Genomic DNA, 23,111 nt, shown 5'->3' on the forward strand with positions numbered 1-23,111 from the left:
AAAAAAAAAAAAAAAAAAAAAAAAAAAAAAAAAAAAAAAAAGGAAAACATCTAAGATGCAATGGAGAGAGAGAGAAAAAAACAACTCTCCTCTCTTAAAATATAACTATTCATTTTAACTGTACAAAGAACTGATATTTAGATTTATTTTCCATATATTCTGCCATCAAGATGTTAACATAAATGAGCTAGTACATTTCTACATTTATTCTCCTCATAACCACAGAGCTCACTGCTGGCAGATCCACAGCTCAGTTAGGCCCTAGCCTTTTGCCTGCACGTCTCCCCCAGGCACTGCAGCCTGTGAGACAGATGTGTTTTTCCATGTGACCCAGGAGTCCTTCAGGACTATGTGTCTGCTTGTAGGAGTCTAGTGAGCATGCTAGAGGACTGGGCTGGAGCCTCTGTGCAGATCGGGCACAGGCAGGACTAATCCAGCAGTGTGTCAGGGCCTCCTTCTTGGTAGGATTTCTGCTCATTAATTACCTTGGAAGCAGTGACCATGACATTCATGGTTTTAATTACAACAAAAATAAGTGAATTTCTCTTTACCTACGTTCAGGGTTAGCTTTTCATTTGCTGTAGGTTAAAGAGAAGTTGATCCTATTTATTGTTTCTTTATCAAAACTTAGACAAAAGAATCATGTTATGATTTGCTTACCTCCTTTCCAGAATGGGGACTTGAGACAGATAGCTGTGGTTTATAAAATATTTGATATGGTGTATTATTGATTATTGTAGTCTTGTCTTCAATCTGAATAATTTGTATACCTTGCTGTACCATGGAGGAAATGCAGAACTGACATAACTACAAGATAATTGAGAAAAAAGTAATTTTGACAATACTGTAAGGCATATTAAAATCTCTTGAGTATTCCTAAAAGGTTATTTTATCTAATTGTCTACCAGGACAGTACCAATTTTACCATTTTTTTTCCCCAGAATACTTAATGGTGTTCCTTTCAATCTCAGAAATGTTCTGGCCCCTGTCGGTATTCAGTCTACAACACGGTGCTTTAGCAACCCTCTTACTTTTGCTGCTGTTATGTAGTGACAGATAAAAGACTTGTTTTCCGGTTGTTTGACGAATAACATCATAAAGTGTTTATTTAGAAAGCAGGTATATGTAAATAATTGCCACTCATCTTGGCAGAATTCCACCTAGCCTCCCTCCTCCTCCTCCTCATGGTCTCCCAGTAGCTACCTCGCAAATGACTATGATGAACCAAGGAGAGTTCTAAAAACTTCAGTAATGACAACAACGAAGACAATAAGGATTGACCTTCATATATTGCAATATTATGTTCTACTAGTTTCAAGTGCTGTATACGTATTAACTCAAAAAATCCTCACAGTACCTATATGGGGGACTTACTATTATTAACCCCATTTTACAGAACAGGAAAGTGAGGCACAAAGAGGTTAAGTAACTTCCCCAAGGTCACAAAGATGAAGAGGGTCTAACTAGGGGGTTGGAACCCATGCAGTCTGGCTCTGTGGTGCTGCTCTTAACCACTACACGTATCATTTCATTACCTTACCATGTTATGCAAGGAACTGATGCTCAGAGAAGATGTTTTTTGCTTAAACATACCCATCTAGTTAATAATATCAGAACACTGGTTTTCAAAGGGTGGTCTGGGGACCCACAGGGGATCTCTGGGCATGGGGTCCCATGGTCAAAACTATTTGTATAATAATAGTAAGATGCTATTAATCTTTTACAATTGAATTCTCTCATGAATGTACAATGGAGTTTTCCAGAGGTACATGACATGTGATGTTATTACTGTGATAGCTAATGGAATATATCTTTGTATATTCTTGTGTTTTAAAAGTTTCTGTTTTAATTTCTAATCTGGTCAATATTGATATAACCCACAGAAACAAAAGGTCTTTGGGGGTAATCAATAATTTTTAAGAGTATAAAGGGGTCCTGAGACTAAAAAGAGTATAAAGAGGTCCTGAGTCACTACCAAAGCATAATGAGACATCAACATGTTTTCCAACAGTACATTCATTGATTCACAAACATTTATTCAACACTTGCTGTGGCTACTTTGTTAGGTGCTAGAGGTATTGGGTGTTGACTGAATATTATAACATTTTTTCCAGGTTTTGATGGTAGTTCTCAACTTACAACTATTCAACTTTGGGTGATTCATGCTTACAGCTCTTTGCCATTTACACCCATGTTACAGTACTTTGGCTGTCAGAGTATAAACATGTGTTGCCCAGACAACTCTGAGGAAATGGATACCAGCCTTGAATGCTGAAGAAAGACCAATTTCTTTGTATCAGGGAAATTTATTTTTTTAAAAGTCACCAAATGACCCTAACTTTTCTCAAAAGACTTTTCAAAGACACCTGTCAAAAATCTAACTTCTCCCCTGAAAAAGGTCATTCTGAATTCTACTACTTTGATGAAGTATCCCTTCTTTTTCTAATTTGGGACAGCTAAAATAATGATGATATTAGAAGTACAGCATAAAACTTCTGCACGGTACACTGTGATATTGTACTTTCATACATAATGTGATTAGTTATATTATTCAGCTAGTTGGTTTTAATAGACTTTAGATTTATACTGAAAAGCACATACCATTTATATTTAAATAACTTATGTTTTTTGTATCTACCTCTAAAACATGGACACCAGTCCACTGTTCAAGAATATAACTTCCTCTTATAACCATGGTTCTAGGGGAGATTTAGAATTGATCCACGTAATTTTGCTCAGGATGTCTTTTCCAAAAATATAACCTTTGCTGCAGGAGGAGCCTTTGTCCTTTCACTCTATGCTCAGAATGTTAGTGACTCTACTTTCTGCTCTAAAGAAGGAGGCCAAGTACAATTTGTGGATATTTTGGAGTAAGTTCATTTTCTCCCCACATACTATAAATCAAGTGACTGCTGAGTATTCTGAAATAGAACAATTATTGGATAAATTATGTGACACAGCTTTTATCACTGGTAAAGAAAAAAAGCACTGTAAAACAGAGAGGTCTAAGAAGTTAAGAAATCAAATGTTTTACTGTTACAAATTGTTTAGAACAAGTAATATGAAAAAGGTATTAAAAAGAACAAGGCAGATTCATTTTAAACAGGTTAAGGGGATGGCATGCTATTTCCTCCCAGCCACACAGACTTTGATCTTACCTTCTGATGTCCTGGAAAAGCACCAAGTCTTACTTCAGTATCAACAAATGCTTCTTCATCCAATGTCACAACTTCACCATTACCTCCATCTTTCCACTTTGGAGATGTCAGGTTATGGACCAGTTTAATTGCTACTGACTTGTGCACAGTGTTTGTATTTGCCCAGTATATTCCAATTTGAAAAGCTTCCTGGAAAAATAATGCCTCGATTATAAAGTGATTTTCTTAACTTTGATATTTTTTACTTCAATCTTCAGGCTGTTTTAAAAATATTATATAATAGGTCTACTAAGGCAACCAAATATCCCTCCATGGTTTGTGTGTGTGTGTGTGTGTGTTTGTGTGTATGTGTGTGTGTGTGTTTGTAATGGCAACATACATTTTATTTTGGCTCCCAATGTATTTTTATTTTTGTACTCACAGTGGAATTCATATTTACGGGAGGGAGGGGAAAACCATATCCAAACAGTGACTACCCTGTAAATACCAAAGGCTTTAAAAACTGAAGGTTTCATCTCATTTGACAAGAGAATAATATGTAACATTAGGTCCACATAGGTCAACATTCCAATTCCATAAGGTAACATCATCTGATTATTTTACAAAAAAAGAAAAAATACAATTGAATAAAGATGTTTATGACCTGGAGCTCAAAAAAGGATTCTGAAATTGTTCTCTATCAGAAAGACATTGTATTTAGGAGTTCCTTTTACTCTTTTTTTTTTTTTTAATAGATTTGTGTGTCTTCTTGAAACAGACTAGCCTTATGAAGAAGGTTTTGTGACAGCATATAAAATCTTCCTGTGATATTTTGGTTTGCAATTAGGTTTCTCTGTGTGTCAGTAATCATTCCATGTTGTTATAATCAACAACTGGGTAGACATCCATAATTACGAACATCCAAGTCCACTTATAAAGGAAAAGGGGCCCTGACAAAAACAGTTGCTCTGAAATCCTCAGTATCTTGCAGATTGCAGAGAATTTCCAGAAGAACAGCAAAGAATACCTAAGGTATGGATAAGCACACATGATGGCTATATTTCCTTAATACATACTGATAGACCAGCCCGAATACTTGTCAAATACCCTATACCAATGGAAATGAGAATGTAACTAATCCAAGTTATCAAATTTAATGGTAACTCAAGCACCAATAGTGTTGATGGTTAAAAAAAAAAAAAAGACATCAGAAAAGTCCTTGAATATTCAAAGACCATTCCATACCTCTTACATATGCATCTAAGAAGAATTTTTCACAACTGATTCATTCTGTGAAGATCATAAACACAACTTTACAATAAAATCTACTTGTTGAGAGATAAGAATTCATATTAATTTAAAAAATTGTAGTACCTGAAAATTAGGAGGAATAATAATTTTGCCAGCAGGAACCTGTAGAACAATTTTCTCTCCTTCAAATAGCCAGAGGTCCCATTTGGACTCATTGATAAGCAGGGCCCAGGGCAGAAGTTCTATCAACAAAGTTCTAACATATGGCTTCCAGATTGACAGCTTCACTCGCATTGGGCTATCCCACTGACTTAGCTGTTCATTCCTGTTCCAAACACCACATCCAAGAGACTCAGTGAAATATGATAACTTTAATATTTGTGAAATATGTTTAAAGATTCCAAACACACCATGCTCCTGCATGATACCTCCTCATACCAGAATCTTTCAATGCTAAATTTGCATGTAGGAGAAAGCAACTTTTCATGCAATTATGATCTAGATCATGAATAAAGAAATCTACAAAATACACCTACTAGATGATAAAAGGTAAGAATCTGACACATACATGCACACACCACTTATAGTATTTAATATTTTTGTGAATGATCATTTGTTAATATTGAGAAATTTTTGTAGAAAAAGATCACTGAAGAATGTTACCTGTCAGAATCCTTCTTATTATAGGGCCATATGGGTTGAAGCGACTTTTCTGGCCCATAGAATTCGTCAAGGATCTGATTAACTGTGCCTCTAGGGTGTACCTTAGTGGCTATTTGCTTAATGAGGGATGTTGAGATGGGAACTGCACAATCTGAAGGATCATATTCTTCTCTAGGAAATTGAAAGAAAAACCAAGAATAAATATCAGATTTCTAAAGTAGTCTACAATTTATTGAAAAATATCTAACTACAAATGTATTACAGACCAACACCTTTTTGGTAGATAGAGTCCATTTATGGGACAGTGTGTGGATGATCTGGGCCCTGGCTTTTCCTCTTTCTTCCCCCACCCAATTCCTGGATGTTGATCTCTATTCACATCTTCTTTCACTACAAAAGTCATGTGTCAATGAAATCTAAATTAAAATTTCTGATGATTCCTCTTGGTTATATCTGTGCTTAATGAGAAAGGCTGATTTTTATCTAAAACTACAGATGAGAATAAGAGGTCACTAGGCAGGGCAATTTTAAAATAACATTCTCATAAGATAAGAAATCATACAAAAAACTCCCTCCACTCCCATCTTCCCACCCACCTCCAACCCTCCCCAGTACAAGGTTACTTTTCTACCTAATTTCTCTTAGGAAAATGTAGGGAAGGATTTTTCTAGTACCTTGCTTGGAATGTCAGGTGATGTACAAGGTCAGGTTCTATGTTTTGCAGTGGTTTTTCCTGCCCTTTTCCTGGAATAATTTGTGTTTCACTCAATCCCAGACTCCTTTTCTCCAAATGTATGATAATGGGGTCTGGAAGATGACTCTTCATGATAAAAAGAGGGCTGAACACAATCTATAAAAATAAAAGGACAGAACAACTTTCATATTTGCTTTGTTGCAGTATTCCAGCTGTTTGATGCTGAAACAAACTTGCAATAAATCTCTTCCCTAGGTCACTCTGACCTTAATTTATTTCAGAACAGGAAAGGTCAGAGTCATATACCATATTTTAGGATTGGGAAAGCACTCACCATTCGTTGTTGCACTTGAGAGTTGGGTTCTAAAGTCAAAACTGTGCACCAGACATAAATAATGGAACTGTTTGAAGATGGCACCTGCACATGAAATAGAAAAGGGTCCTATTGAATACTAAGCAGTTTACTAATTAATCAAAATAAGGCACAGATATATCAGTTTGGAAGATTAAAAAGAGTTTAAAGTTATAGAGAAAAAGCCATTATTTAAAAAAAAACTAAGCAAAAACAGACTTCATTATGGCATAAAGCAAATGTGCAGTGAGTCAATGGGGCCAACTCTTTCCATAAAGACAAAGAGATTTGCATAAGGAGAGATATAAGACTGAGTGGCAAAATGAAAGAGAATTTATCCTTTATGGGAATGAAAGTGATGATAGTAAAGACTGAGGAAGAGATAAAGTAACAGACCATCACAAAAATCCTTAAGTGAGGAGGATACCACCCCCAGTCCCACCCCACTGTTAACGCTGGGGCAGCAGAATCTTTTTCAAGATATCACTTGCATCTGGGAGGGACAGAGTCTTGGCTGTAAGAACTACTGGAACTGATACAAATGTATTGTCGTGGGATGGGGAGTAAACAGTTTGAGAAGTACTATTCAAAGCCTTTCTCCCCCCTTTTTTATATATCACTTTTTAATAAATTAAGTGCTATACAAGTAAAGAACATTTTGAGAAAATTTCAATGTTAAAGCTGCTCTATTCTAGATTGAACTTCTTTTCAAACCTGAATGACAATGCTGTATTCAGGGGCTTTGGATTCCAGGCGCACATCTCTTGACCAGTCTTCATCTCCTTTGGCCTTCACACACAGCTCTGTCAGTTCATTGTTTTCTAGTATATATGAAGGCAGTTTCTGTTTGGCTGTGAGGCAGTCAAAATGTTCCCGAACTACAGCTTGTCCATCTTGACCAATGTAATGCTGAACGACTTTTAGCTCTATGCTTTGAGACAAGTAACTACAGATGATCTGTCTTCCACAGATGATAATCTAAAAGACAGTAAGTACATAAGTCTTCATCAATTCAGACTTCATTAACTGGAAATATGTTATCGATCAAACAGAATAAACTATGTTGATGTTAATGGAAAGAAAATGAAGTAATTAGCTTAAACAGTACAAGAAGGAAAAAAGACTTGAAGTCAAGAAGAAATTTTGCTTTGGCCATGTTGAGTTTGCTATTTAAAGGACAGACTCCTCCATGGAGTCCAGTACTCAATTAGAAGTGCTGGTCAGGTGCTGGCCAGAGACAATGTGGAGGTGGAGATAATGATTTGTGAAAGAAAAACCTTGCAAACATGCACAAACAGAAGATAGTTTATCTGAGAGGGTAGAAGCTCAAACCCAGAAACTGACCAATACTCCAGGGGCAGACTCAGGGTGAGGAGCTAGAAAATGGGGCCAGAGAAGAAGGGGTGAAGGAGAATAGAGGTGAATCGGGGACAATAGTTTTGCTGAAGCCATAAGAGAAGTGCCTGCCCAGGAGGTGGCAGTGAATCTTGTCAAGTGATGTACAAATGGAAAAGACTGGGAATTGAAAATCATTTAGTTCTGGTAACTGAGAGGGCAACTGTGATCAATCCATTCCTTGAAGTTGATTTTCAAGGGTTTATTGCACTCTTGTCTAGTAAGAAATCTCTGTATAAACAGATAATACAAATAATCTTTAATGCAGATATCTAATTTTTTAATTTTTTTTCAGTTTATTTATTTAGTTTTTTTTAGACAGGGTCTTGCTCTTTCACCCAGGCTGGAGTGTAGTGGCATGATCATAGCTCACTGCAATCTCAACCTACCAGGCTCAAACAATCCTCCCAACTCAGCCTCCAGAGTAGCTGGGTCTACAGGGAATGCACCACCCCATCTGGCTAACTTTTCTGTTTTTTTGTAGGATGGGGTTTCACAGTGTTGCCTAGGCTGGTCTCAAACTCCTGAGCTCAAGTAATCTTCACACCCCAGCCTCCCAAAAAGCTGGGATTACAAGCATGAGCTATTGTGCCCAGCCTAAACTGTGTAAGTTTTATCTTTATAAACACACAGAATTATCCACTAAACCTATGGATTATTCAACTGTACACCCAGGTTAGAGTATAGTTCATAGTAGGTATTAAGAAATGGGGGCCTTGGCCAGGTGTGGTGGCTCATGCCTGTAATCCCAGCACTTTGGGAGGTCAAGGCAGGTGGATCACCTGAGGTCGAGAGTTCGAGACCAGCCTGACCAACATGGAGAAACACTGTCTCTACTAAAAATACAAAATTAGCTGGACATGGTGGCACATGCCTGTAATCCCAGCTACTCGGGAGGCTGAGGCAGGAGAATTGCTTGAACCTGGGAGGCAGAGGTTGTGGTGAGCCAAGATCACGCCATTGCACTCCAGCCTGGGCAACAAGAGTGAAACTCCGTCTCAAAAACAAACAAACCAACAAACAAACAAACGGGGGCCTGGTATGATGGCTTATGCCTGTTATCCCAGTCGTTTGTGAAGCCAAGGTTAGGAGTTCGAGACCAGCCTGGGAAACATGGCAAGATCCCATCTAAACAAAAAATTTAAAAATTAGCAAGGTTTGGTGGTGTATGCCTGTAGTCACAGCTACTTGGAAGGCTGAGGCAGGAATACCACTTGAGCCCAGGAGTTCAAGGCTGCAGTGAATTATAATTGCGCCACTGTACTCCATCCTGGGTGACAGAGCAAGACCCTGTCTCTACAAAAAACAACAAATGTTTTCTTAAATTGGTTGAAATTGAAAAGATAATGCAAAATTTACTATGGTGATGAATTTTTTTTCAGAAAGCAAATCCTTCTGTAATATGAATATTCACCATGATTGGAGAAAATAGGACTTTCATATACTGAATTTCCTATTTGTAATATTTTTCCAGATTGTAAACACACACACACACACACACACACACACACACAGAGAGAGAGAGAGAGAGTATAGGTACAGGTCTAAGCATATGATGTTTAATTTTAGTATGTCAACTTGACTGGGTCATGGTATGAGCAGACATTTTGTCAAACATTATTCTAGATGTGTGTGTGAGGGTGTTTCTGAGTGAGATGAACATCTGAATTGGTAGACTGAGTAAAGCAGATCATCTTCCCCAACATGGGTGGGCATCATCTAACCAAATGAAGACCTAATCGAAGGAAAATGCTAAGAGGAAACTCATTTTGCCTGACTGCTTGAGCTAAGGCACTGGTCTTTTCTGGCCTTTAGACTTGGAATGAAGTGTCAGCTCTTCTTGGGTCTTGTACTTGCCAGACTTTGGACTGGAACTTACACTACTGGCTCACCTGGTTCTCTGGCCTTTGCACTCAGATGGGACCTACACATTGGCTCTCCTGGGTCTGCAGCTTGCTGACTACAGATCTTGGGACTTCTCTAAGATTATGTCACATGTTTCATAATCACGAGTCAATTTATAATAAATCATTCTTTTTCCACACACCCATACACCCCCTCATTAGTGCTGTTTTTCTGGAGAACACGTTCTCAGAGCAGCCTTATAAACTAGGTGCTACTATGACTCCCCATCTTAACAGACAGAAAATTTAACAGAGATATTTGATAACTTGCTTGGTGTTACCCAGTAAGTCTGGCCCAGAGTTTGTTGATTGTCATCCTGATAGTCTGTCTGTCATAAAATTAATATCTACTCATTAAGAAAAGTTAGAAACCATAAAAAAGAAAATAAGGGCTGCTCTTTATAACATTTATGTTATAAAGACACCATTGCTTCCCTTCTCAATAGCTGTTCTATCCTTTCCTCTCATTATTAAAAACCCTCACTTGATTTGATTTGGTTAGGCAGCAAAGTACTCAGGGAAGGTAGACACCTCCCTTGGCCCCTAGTGGCTGTATCATGATTGGTACAAGACAATCCTGTTAATTCCATTCTCCTTTTGCCATTGATTAGGGTAAATATGGAACTCTGGTTTGGCCAATAATATGAGAAGGGAAGAATGGTAAAAGGCTCTAGGAAAGATATTACTCCTTGATAATAAAGGAGACAGGTTGAGAAGGGAAGCCCTTCTTTTCTGTCACAGAAACTGTTATCAGAGGATGTATACAGCTTTTACTGCCATCTGAGACCAGGCTGGCAAATCTAAGAGGATGAGAGAGAAGCAAAAACAACACTGGGTTGCTTAGTTAGCCAATACTGAACCAGCCTTCTTCCTCCTTGTTATGTGAAACAGTAAACATAAAATAGAATAGTATCTGCTTCATTAACTTGCTATGAAGACTAACAAGCATATTTTGTAACTTCAAACTGAAAGCATCCTAATTGATACATTTTCCTATGTCATTAAGACTTCTCTGTAACCATCAATTTTAATGAACTATTATTTATAAAAATAAATATGAATAACTATTTATAAATGAACTATTATAACTAATTTTATATAGTTAGTTATAAACTATATAAAGTGGGGGTCTCGCTCTGTCACCCAGGGTGGAATGCAGTGGCAAGATTTCAGCTCACTGCAGCCTTGAACTCCTGGGCTCAAGGGATCTTCTTGCCTCAGCCTCCTAAGTAGGTTGGACTACAGGCACATGCCACCATGCCTGGCTAATTTATTTTATTTTTTGCAGAGATAGGGTCTTGCTATGTTGACCAGGCTGGTCTCGAACCCCTGGGCTCAAGTGATTCTCCTGCCTCAGCCTCCCAAAGTGCTGGGATCATAGGCATGAGCCACTACACTGGGATGAACTGTTATTTAATCAAAAGAAACCTGCTAGATTGAGGAACCAAAAATTAAATGTCATTGTTGTTTTAATTTGCATTATTTGAATGGTGAGGTTTAGCTTTTTCTCAAACATTTATTTCTCAACTATCTGCTTATTTGAATTTTCTTTAGAAGGAGCATATCTGTAAAACCAAGCTGTGCTTAACTGTTATATTTCCCTTAGATACTCTAGTCATTATAATCTTTTAAAACTATGCTTTCACAATAACAAACCATAAAAGTCAACTGAACTATGATCCTAAATTAGGAAGCAAACTTTTCTTTAGCATATGCTAGGGGTTACTAGACACTCATGATAAGTCTTATGATGCCATAGCATTGCCTAACTTGAAATAAACATTTGAAAACTCTGAAGCAGTATTTAACTCTGTTATTCTTGATGTGTCCAAGCCTGGCAATATATGCACATGGCTCTTGCTTCAGAACCTTTGGACCCCTGGAGATTTAGAAGAGAATTTTGCTGTCTCTCACAGAAACCACAGAATCTCCACAACCATCTGGGACTCACTTGGTTTATCCAAGACAAAGATCCTGTTGGTGGGTTTTTATAGTCTCATTTTCAACTAAAAAGCCTGTTAAATAGGCTTTCAAATTTGATAAAAAGAAAATTCTTAAAAGTGGCGAGGGAGGGAAGCCTACTTTAGATGAAGGAAAATCCAAAAATGGTCACTCAGTGGAGTAGTGTGCTTTCACGGCTGTTCCAGGGTTAGGTTCAGGAGAGCTATATCTGCTTTTCTTCAAAGTGGCAAACTTACAATGCCTTTATTTTGAAAATTATGGTTAGAATTTCAAGATTAATTTATCAGTTGAAGACAGCTACTTAATTTTTTTAAATGCACAGTTTCTCTTTAATACACATTTCCAGGTTTCACACTAATTCCCCTCCTTCCCCAAAGCCACAAAGATGTGTATTGAAGATTTCCACATATGATTTTACTTAGCAGGTTTCAGAACTCTTATTAGATCAGTGCCAAGAAGAATAGTGATATTAAAGAATAACTCCAGAGCACCAGATGCACTGGAAAATGATATCTTAACCATGATTAAAAGTATGTGTATAAAGACACCATTATACATACATACATATGTACATTTCAGATTTTAGAGTAGTAAAGGTTTCTTCAACAAAAGGATGGGAAACATGGAAGCAAATATGCGTACATGAGTGGTTGTAGAACATACAAAGTTCCCACAAAATTTTCTGTGGTCAATTTTCATCCAATTGAGGGAAATGAGAGGGGTATAAGAAATGCAGAGCACAGATAACCCAGCATCAATGTTAAAAAAGAGCTTTAGCCAATTCTCCATTATCCAGGGGGCGTTAAGGTCCATCAGGGAACTGCATACACTCATTTCCCCAAATGGGCCCTAGTAATTAGGCAGCTGCAGTTTATTGCAAATTTCCAGGCCCAGGTGGGGGTAGAAGGAAAGAAGCCAAGATGTGAGGGAGACAAGAATCCACAAAGCTCTTCTGAAGCTTGGTTCCCTTCTTCCTTCCTAACCTTGCCAATTGAGGAAATCCTATGTCTGTGATGTACTTTAACCAGAGCAAATCTGAACACTAAACTACCCTGACAGCAAAAATTAAATCCAATTGAATAACACATTTAACATTTTTGCTTGTGGGTGTGTGTATCTGAGTAAGGGGGCAGGGGAGAGGTAAAACTGTCAGACATTTTTAGAAATGTATTTTTCAAATAACCAACTTTTATGATATTTGGTAGGTATACTGTTGCGACGTGTAATATTTTGTGCAGGAACACTGCATATATTAATTTATCCCTGAAATTTAACATTGTTTCTTGAAAATATATAGTACCTATACAAGAATGAGTCACTACTGTTGTAGCACAAAAATGTCCAACTAGTGTTACTCATGCCTGATAACATTTCATTAGAATAATTTTAAGTATGGTACACTGGGCTATGGCAGGAGGACAGGCACGTTGTAAGCATTTTACATACACAAACTCAGTTAATCCTCACACTAACTTCCTGAGGAAGGCACTATTACTATCCCCATTTTACAGATGAGGAAATTGATTCACAAAGTTTAAATGACTTGCTGAAGATCACACAGCTAGCAAGCGGATACAGCCAAGTTGCCTATGATCTTGACTACGAGGACATACCATTAAAACCATTTCTCTATGGAGGGACCCTGCCATTTCAGTAATTGATAAATGTTCTAGCAGCCACACTAAAAAGAGCTGAACCACCTGAGAAAGTTTAAACTGGAGCTATGGTCGTCAAATTGTGGTCCCTGGACCAGCAGCATCAGCAGCACCTGGGAACTTGTTAGAAATGCAAATTACAGGCCACACCCAATCTGAAACTCTGGGGTTGGGAGCCAGCAATCTGTGTTTTAACAAGCCCTCCAGGGGATTCGGATACACTCTCAAATTTGAGAAGGCCTAGAGAGAAGAAAACCAAGAGGAAACACCATAGCTTCCCTTATGTTTTTGAAGGGCTATAATATAGAGGAGAGGTGACTTGTGGAGTCCTCACAACAAGTTTTGTGCTTGCTGTATATGCCTCATAGTTCTAGGGAAAGGTGGTGGAATGGTGAAAGATTTTTGGTTCAAAATTAGGAAGAAAACTTAGCTGGTAGTAGCCAACAGAAAGGGCTGCTGTGTGAGAGAATGAGCCTCTTGTCATCTGAACTATTCAAAGAGGCTGGATGACCTTTTCTCAGACATACTACTGAATGGCAAGGTGGATAAGACATTCTTGAAAGACCATGAGTGACAGAATCAGAAAACTAGTACATACTTACTGGGCAGATATTCATTGAGAGCAAATTCATGTAAGAGTGTTCTGAGCGCAGATGGGAGTTAGTGACACTTCTTGTTCTCTTTGGCTCAATGCTCACACTAGTAGGCTGGTCCCCGCAGGAATCCTTCAGTAAGACTCATCTGTCCCATATTTGTCTCTTCGTTTATGCTATACTGTCTACTTGGAATGCTCTCTCTTAATCCAAATTCTACATATTTCCCAAAGCCCAGCTCAAGTCATATCTTCTCAGTGAAACCTCTAAATTCCCTTTACACTTACTGTCAGTTGTATACATTGTTGGGCTTACATAAAATTGCAATTTAAAAGCAAAGATTGTTTCACATACTTGGTGTTTTCCATTTTACTTTGTTCCACTTTAGGCAATCAATAAATATTCTGAGGAATGCTCAGTTAATTGGGAATAGTCTTCCATGCTTCTTTTCTGAGACTCCTCTGCTAGAGTTGAATTCTCTTTTTATTTCTGTGGCCCACAATAATAAGATCATCAAGTCCAGCTCCTTGATTAGGTGCAGACCAAGAATGCATATGGTGTGGGTCCTACTGTTCATCTCGCTAGTAGATTCCTGCTTCCTCCTTGGCATGCAGCAACAGAATAGCCCCTGCTGCTCCATAGGGGAAGCTCCCCTTTTCCAGGGACCAAGTGCTGTTTCTATCATGTTCCACAAAAGCTCTGGATAGACTGTTACAATCCAGATGTAAATGTATATGTTGAAATTCTAACGACAAATCCAGTTATTATGTGTGCAGTGAAGCCAGTTTTCAGATTTTAATACTTCCTTTTTTTCTTTCTACTCGTCATATGCTCCATGCTTGAAAAACATCTTTTAGAAACCACATTTTCACATCTTAAGAACACAAAGAAAGTGTCAGATACTTTTTTCCCTTTGCAGTCTTAGAACTTCAAAAACAGCCAAAAGGAAGTTTTATAAAATACGTAAAAATATGTGCTGAGAGCTGAGGTTTTATATGCCAAGAGTTAGGCTGCAGTGAATTTTTACTGCAGTTAATATTAACTCCTAGGAAAAGAAAAGCTTGCTGGAGATCCAGGCCCACTCTGTCATGGGAGAGTATCACAGCACTTCCTTACAGATCATTCTCACGTGTGAGAACCAACTCTTGGTTATCCGCTGGTGGATTATCCAGGGTTCCCACTATTCTTTGCTTCTTTTCCTTCTCAATAAAGGACTTTTGGCTATTTCACAGCTCATTAGCACCTCCACCAGAAGGTAGGTGGTGACAGGGAGAAGAGGTGAAACTAAAATCAGTAAATTTTACTGCTCGTTAGCAGCTCTTGTAAAAGAAGTGGGACAAAGGGTTTGAAGCCATCATCATTGTCAGGATCATAGATAAGCATTTATTAAATGCTCACATGGGTGCTAGTAGCAGATATAACTAGGTATAACCACTGTGATTTTTAGAAAATTATTAATTATTTTCATTTAAGTTTCTTCTCCATTACACTGAATAATTAAGAGGTGTCTGGGTCAGGAACACAAAGAAACTTACCTGTTTTTGTACTCCATTGAGTCGCTGAACCTTGATGATGAGAGAAGCAGTTCGACCCCTGTACTGAATTGTTCTAATAAAAGTCCCGGCATGGTCCACACTGAAAGGCTCTGACCAACGCCAGTTGCCCCAACCTTCAATACAGATGTGTAACAGCTGGAGAGAAAAACAATAATCGTCATAATGCCAAACGTGCCAACAAAAACCTAGTCCTAAAATGAAAGTCTCATTGCTGGAAAACCTTTCCATTTGTAATATTTCGCATCTGTTTTCTTTCTAACCTGCATTATTCATCCACTTCCAACTTATTCCACCAGGCTAAGAATAGCAAATACGCCACATAGAGTCAATGTGGTTTTTCAGATCACATTTTAAACTTTCTTAAAAATAATTGTCCTATCAAATGGTAAAAGGCCTGCTGAACATTTGAGAAAAGATCATTTCATTCATCTGGAGGACAAAAAGGTTGAAGTGTGAGATCAAAGAACCTTGGTATTCGCTGATAGTTTATTCCTTCTTATGGCTAGACAGTAATTAAAGTTAAATTTGGTTTGTATTTTTTTTTTTTTATTTAACCATAAATTGCCATACCTTACTTTTTTCTTTTGATGAAGAACAAAATAGCAGTTTGAAGATGCAATTCATTTAATATACTCTCCTTATGAGATCACAGATATATCAAATTAGAAATACCTTCAACATTTAAAATGTAAGATATGATGCATTTGTTCTATTTTTTTGTTATGTACTTACTGTAACACTTACCAATTGAGTCTCCTGATACATATTTATATTTATTCATGTAGCACTGCCATGTCTGGTCATATTTGGATTTATTTTGGGGTCAGATATGTCCTATTTCTACTCTTACCCACAACTGCAGCTAAGAAAATCAGTTTAACTACATGAGTATTCCAAAATATATATACAATAATTAGCACTTTTTTAGAAAACAGGTTTAAATGAAAACAATGTTCTACGATTTGTAAGTACAAGCAAAGAAATCTGACTTTTTTTTTTTGGAGTCTCGCTCTGTCACCAGGCTGGAGTGCAGTGACGTGATCTCGGCTCACTGCAACCTCCACCTCCCGGGTTCAAGTGATTCTCCTGCCTCAGCCTCCTGAGTAGCTGTGACTACAGGCGTGCCACCACGCCCGGCTAATTTTTGTATTTTTCGTAGAGATGGGGTTTCACCATGTTGGCCAGGCTGATCTCGATCTCTTGACCTCATGATCTGCCTGCCTCAGCCTCTCAAATTGCTGATATTACAGGCGTGAGCCACTGCACCTGGCCGAAAACTGATATTTTAAGAAAAATGTATTTATATCATATGCAAACAATTTAAAGTTTTCTTTCACATCACATATAATTTTTTAACAGAGCTAACCAAAGGTAAATCTCATGAAAAACTCTCAATTAGTAGACAGAATAAAACTTTGAAAACATCCTGTAAGACTATCATAAAAGGCCCTAATAATAAATACATTAAGGATTTACATGGAAATTGCCATAATATTAAATGTCTTGGTGGAAGCCGGTTATTTTTTAGTTTCAGCCTTAGGAGGAGTCTTGATAACATGCTTAAATTTAAAAAATTTCCAAGGTCATCACAACATACGTTTTCGATGTTAAGATAGGGCTTTTTTTAAAAAAAAATCTGAATACATTATTTTTAAAAATCTCCTAACTCATCTCCCTGCTGTTAATACGGCCTTACTCCAGTTCTTCCTCCACACACAGCCAGTGATCTTGTGATAGGAAAAGGCTATCAGTTAGGTGACTTCTAAAAAAGGCTAACAGTTAAGAAAACACACATGTGTGCGTACACACACACACACACACACCCTGGATAGCAAATACCTTTAGGGAAAATATGGTCTTATATACACCCTACAACATAAAAGTACCAGAATATCTTTGATGTTTAAATATTAGTAACAGAGAAAAAAAGAAAAATAGCAGTGTTTGGAACCATTTCAGTTTTTTATAGCAGCAACTGGGAATCAAGCTCAGGGTACACACAAAACTAAAAGAAATAATAAAGTTGTTTTCTTTGGACAGACTAGTAGCTGGAAATGACAAAAAAAAAAAAATAATAATAATAATGAGGCAAGGTACTTAAGATCAAGCTCAGCTATATTTTTCCTGAACATTTCATAGACTCTAGAGAAAGTTTTAATGTACACAATGTAATTTTAAGTGAGGAATGTTCACATTTGCATATAAGCTCAGCTTTAGATAGCTGCTCACTCTGTGTACACAGCTTTTAAGGACTGGATGCCACCAAGGAATATTCTGTCAGATTTTGCTTGGCAGCTATTTGTTCTCAGAATGTTGGCACAGATATTTTCTTTGAATTATGAAAATTCAGATCTGTTTGGATTTAGTTCACACAGGAAAATTAAGTGGGAGAAAAACATTTGTCACACTTCTTCCCACATGCATCATCAATGGAACATTTGTAATGTTTGGTCTACTGTTAAAAAACATCTAAATATCACTGGCAATTAGATGCATATAATTCATTAGGAAAGGAACTACATTCTTAAGAGAGAAACCAACAAAAAGAAATTCAGGAGGCCTAGCAGTACTTCAGTTCTCCTTCCCATTGTGTAATCACCCCTGCCTCGGAACCCGCGGCACTGGATTTGAGCACTGGATGGCAGTGAGTGCTCAGATACCCACAGATGCCTAGCTAAGGTGAGAGGTTTTGTTCTTGCTGGACCCACTGACTAAATTTCACTGCTACAGGTACTGTGAGTCTCCATTTAGTAACGAATACTTGCATACCTATTTTTCTTTCTCTACAGAAGGAAGCATAAAATCAGGCACAAAAAAATGTGACATCTGTGTTAGACCACCTGATTCAAATGAGATTTCAATCATCATCGAAAATCATTTTCATTACTCAAGTACTATAAGGAAGGTAATATGCTAGGCACTATGGAGGAAGCATGGAGGAAGAGATGTGTTCTTTGCCCCACAATGAGGTTATGATCATATAGGGAAAATAAGGCAAGAACAAAAAACTAACATGAGGCAGTCAGGAAAGGAGAGGAGCAATCACAGAGTAGTCCAGATAAGGAAGGGTCTGGATCAGGTTGCTGTGATTTAGAAAACATTGGGAAGCAGCTGGATCTCAGAGTTTGGGTAGGATTTCAACTGGCAAAGATGACAGTTCCTTCCCACGCCAAAAAGACAGTGTGAGATGTGCAAAGACTACACATGATCCGGGCAAGGTTAACCATCTCAATTGGCCACAGAAAAGGGAACATGGATAAAGGGGTGGGGGATAAGGTTAAATACATAGATTTAGATTGTGGCTCGCACTGATTTACTAAACTAAGGAATTTGCACATTATGCAGGAATTAGTGGATAGTCACTGATACCTTCCCTATAAGTGAGTAACGTGATGACAAAGAATGAGAGCACGTAGAGAGGCAGGAAGACTGCAGGAGTTGGATGAGGGGCAATGTGGGCTAGAAATACAGGGGAGGGAAAGGCGACGGGCTTCACAGAAAATAACTATCCCTTCTGCCTGAAGCCCAAGACTTTTTTAAAAAATACCTTATGTTATAGGGTACATGTGCACAATGTGCAATTTTGTTACATATGTATACATGTGCCATGTTGGTGTGCTGCACCCATTTACATTATGTATATCTACTAATGCTATCCCTCCCCTCTCCCCCCATCAATTTGGAAATTTTCTTTCACCTCTTTTCTATTAAGATTTTCCTTCCTTACTTCTCCTGCTATCATTCAGTCTATCCAGGCTTTTCAGTCTTTTTGGTCTACAAAGATAGTGTCTAATATTTTCCACTGCAGGGGAAAAAGTCAAACAGGAAGTATTCTTGTTGGAAGTTTTCAATGACAACTAAAACTAAGCAATAAGGCAGGTTGTACAGTCGCCACACTCGATGGAAGGTCCCAAGAGGGTACATTTTCTTTTTTTCCAGCAGACCCTGGCGCTGGCAGCCAGACTAAATTCATAGTTTTCCCATTGAAGACCTCAGATGGAAGCATATACAGTTTTCAACTCATTTTTTTTTTATACAAAATAAAACTTAAAACAGAATTACTGATCAGGGAATTGGGGATCAGCTCTGAGGACCACCCACAGTTTTGTCCAAAGGAGAATTCCTGAATTGATATATTTAGGAGGAAAGAAGAATAAGATAAAAGCGAGGAAAACAGAGTACACCAAGAAGAGAAAGAAAAAGTGGATGGTTAAATAAAAAATGTTAAACTGCACCTTAAAACATAAACGATAAAGGTACCAAATACTTTTTTGTAAAGTTACATATTTCACTATTCATTTTAAAACTATTGTCAAGATTTTCTCTACTTCAGTATGACAAATTAAAATTTTATCTTCACACTCATTTGTGTATTTTTTTTGCATTTTATAGTAATTTACCCTACAGTCATATGTAATGTTCTAAAAAGAAACTGGAGATTTAAACAACTTCAAAAAAAATCCCAATCCATTGTATTCACTGTAGAAATTTTAAGAGTTCTTAAAAATGAACATGCAATCCAAGTGATATAAACCACTGTATATATATATATATTCTGGTAATATATTTTTATATATTATTTATATATAAAAACTTAGGCACCATTTTATTATATTTTAGAGATAGAGTCACTCTATTGCCCAGACTAAGAGTTCAGTGGTGTGATCATAGCTCATTGCAACCTTGAACTCCTGACCCCTCAAGTGATCTTCCTGCCTCAGCCTCCCGAGTAGCTACGACTATAGGTACATGCCACCATGCCTGGCTTTTTCAATTTTTTTTATTTTTTGTAAAGATGAGGTCTCATTATTTTGCCCAGGCTGGTCTTGAACTCCTGGCCTCAATCAATTCTTCCCACTTGGCCTCCCAAAGTGCTAGGATTACAGGCATGAGCTATTGAACCCGGCCCATTTATTTTATAAACTTCTAAACTCATCATAATATCCCAAGAGCCTAGTGTATAGCAGGCATTCAATAAATATTTGTTGAACAAATAAATCAAGATTAATACAAAATAACCAAAAGTAAATATCTTAAAATGTCAGTGATGATATCTGTTCATAAAATGATATCCCAAAATTAGTATGAGTGCCTCCTGGGGCCAGGGACCACAGTCACTCAGTCCCCAATTCAGCCCCCAGTTGCAGTCCCCAGGCAATTACTGTACCTAATAGGATGTGCCAGATACTTGATAGGGTGTTGGCCAAATGCCCAAATCCTGGTGAATGTGGTCACACCCTGCCTCCTATTTTCTGCAGAACAAGACATGGGCCCTGCATACTGTGCCCGGGCCCACTCAATGCAGATCATGAAGGCAGAAAAAACTGTGGCCAGCAAGTGCTGCCAGCCAGCAGCCAAGCAATTCTACAACTCTGAGATCAAATTCCTGCTGCCTCATGGCATCCTGTGTCGCCAGCACAAGCCAAGCTTCACCACCAAAAGGCGCAACACCTTCTTCTAGGTGTTCAGCCCTCTTACCCCAGGTCTGTCCAAATAAACTCAAGAATGTCAAAACAAAACCAAAACCAAAATGAGTATTAAATCAAGATATTTAGAAGAGTTTTCTATTTTGAATGATCTTTCAACAAAGGAGATTTGTCTTACAGGGATAATATTAGATTAAACATCAAGTCAATGTAATCCCTCAGATTCTCCCTCAGATTCATAATTCAGATACTGCAGTACTGATATTAAAATATCAAGTAGGCCCAACATGATACAATAGGTGAGCATCATGAGTAAAAATTAAGTTGAAATACTAAAATAATTCTTGTCTATCCAAAATACTATCTGGAAAGTCAAGTGAATCAAAATTAAATCAATTGCTTGGAATACATGTGTCTAAGTGGAACTGATAGTACATTCCACACTACTAAATTAGCATAAAAATGAAATATGTTGCTTATTATTGCTTTTTCAAGGAATTTGAATTTCAAGATGTTCAGCGTATCTGAAATAATGCCAAAAACCAAGTAGAAAAATTTCTAGGTAATGACTAATGCTTGGTGTCATAATTCAATGCTGAAACTTTTAATGCTGAAATTCTTAGGGCCCCATATATCCTTTCACATTTATAGAATATAATTTCCCACCTAAAAGAGTAAGTGGAAATAAATACAACTGAATCATTTTTGGACCCTTTGATGTAGTTTGTTTTGGTAGGAGAAAGAAAAAGAGAAAGTAAGCTCAACTGTGAAAGCCTTTCTAAATCATTCAGGGTGTGATATAACGGAGGCTGCATTGTTGTGATATAAGTGTTGGCCATTCTTCCACAAAATATGGGTGCCGTAAGTTTTCTCTCAAGATTATGTGAATTAATTAAAGCCACAAATACTGTGTAATTAGCATGAAACAACCTCTTACAATACAGGGAAACCTGACACATTCATAAAAAGGTGGTTGGAATAAAAATTGTGGCTGAAAGGTAATCCTTATATAAAAAATACTTACTTGTAATACCTATTGATGCATCAATTCTATGAAATAATCTATCCTAAAGTAATAATTACAGATGTGCGTAAAGAATGTATCTAGATGTATGTTTATCCCAGTGCTAGTTTAATAATAAAAATTTGGCAGTATTAGGAAATTGGTCAAATAATACGGTAAAAATAAAAACAGCTTTCCTTTATTAGACATTATGTGTCAAGCACTGGGCTAAGGGCTTTTTAATATTACTTGTTCCTTAAAACAATCTTGTAAGGTAGACAGATGAAAAAATAAATGGAGGTACACATGGGCTGAGGGATTTCTTCAGGTACACAGGGCCAGAGTGTTGGGAAGGGAAAGATACAAGATCTGAAGTTATTCAGAGCCTCTATTCAAAACTATACTAACACTGTAGAGTACTTTCAAGTGGCTGAAAAACAATCATAGCATGAAAACATATTAATGCTATCAGTTAACAACAGATTAATTGAAAAACGTACCCCCATTTTTGTAAAACAAATAAACAAAAAGTATGTACGCCTATTCCAAAGGAAGAAAAAGGCTAGAAATATGCCATAATGCTAACAGTGGTTAGTTTAGGGTTATGGGATTATGCATTTTAAGTTTCCTTTTTTCCATGTGTGTTTTGTGTGCTTCCTCAGGTAATTTCCAAATTTAATATTACAACTATGTCTTATTTGGCAATCAGACAAAAATGTTATTAAAATAAAAGATGTCTAATGGTATGCCTGGAGAAGCCACATTTTAGGTAAAAAGAAATTGTACATTTCTATTTTAAAAGTTCAAGTTCAGCCTCCTAAAGTCAAATTTTCCCAACTTGCACGCTTGGCACTTTGCCAAGAGGGTGACATGATCTTCAGTTCATCTCTGTAGCCTCCATAATTCCTAGTACAGAGTCTGACTTGCTATATTGCTATATTACATATTCACATGATTCTTAGGAGCCGTTTAATGCGATTATGTGAGTTTTTTACCCTAGGGCAACAGCTTGTTTTTTTATTTGAGACTGGGTCTCCCTTTATTGCCCAGACTTGAGTGCAATGGCACAATCATGACTCACTGTAGCCTCAACCTCATGGGCTCAAGTGATCCTCCCACCTCAGCCTTCTGAGTAGTTGGGACCGCAGGCGCACCATGCCCTACTAATTTTTGTATCTTTTGTAGAGCTGGTGCTTTGCCGTGTTGCCCAGGCTGCTCTTGAACTTCTAAGCTCAAGCAATCTGCCCACCTTAGCCTCCCAAAGTACTGGGATTGCAGACATGCACCACTGTATCTGGCTCAATTTGGCGAGTATTTTTAAGGATTTACAGCTATTAAATGTTTACTATAAGCCAACTAACTATACTACACATGGTAGATATAGAAAAGAACTAGACAGTTCACTTGGGCTGAAAATGTTTACAATATAGTAGGATAAACAGATATTCAATAAGAATAATTACACTGCAAAATGTTGTTAGAGTAAGAAAAACACTGGGCTTCTGAGGTGTTCTGCTTGG

The 23,111-nt window shown here is 37.5% G+C and overlaps 1 protein-coding gene across 1 annotated transcript in view; it reads right to left on the reverse strand.

Moving 5' to 3' along the window:
- LOC113224949 (vacuolar protein sorting-associated protein 13B-like) overlaps positions 1-23,111 on the reverse strand; it is a 753,925-nt gene that overhangs the window by 53,745 nt on the left and 677,069 nt on the right. The window contains exons 33-40 of the mRNA XM_026454950.2: positions 15,142-15,297; positions 6,812-7,075; positions 6,080-6,163; positions 5,726-5,901; positions 5,052-5,222; positions 4,512-4,713; positions 3,159-3,347; positions 661-807 (exon numbers count right to left, since the gene is read on the reverse strand). Of these exons, the coding sequence (XP_026310735.2) occupies positions 661-807; positions 3,159-3,347; positions 4,512-4,713; positions 5,052-5,222; positions 5,726-5,901; positions 6,080-6,163; positions 6,812-7,075; positions 15,142-15,297 (1,389 nt within the window). The remainder of the gene's footprint in view (positions 1-660; positions 808-3,158; positions 3,348-4,511; positions 4,714-5,051; positions 5,223-5,725; positions 5,902-6,079; positions 6,164-6,811; positions 7,076-15,141; positions 15,298-23,111) is intronic.

The sequence above is a fragment of the Piliocolobus tephrosceles genome, chromosome 7 (assembly GCF_002776525.5).
Source record: "Piliocolobus tephrosceles isolate RC106 chromosome 7, ASM277652v3, whole genome shotgun sequence".
Lineage (NCBI taxonomy): Eukaryota > Metazoa > Chordata > Mammalia > Primates > Cercopithecidae > Piliocolobus > Piliocolobus tephrosceles.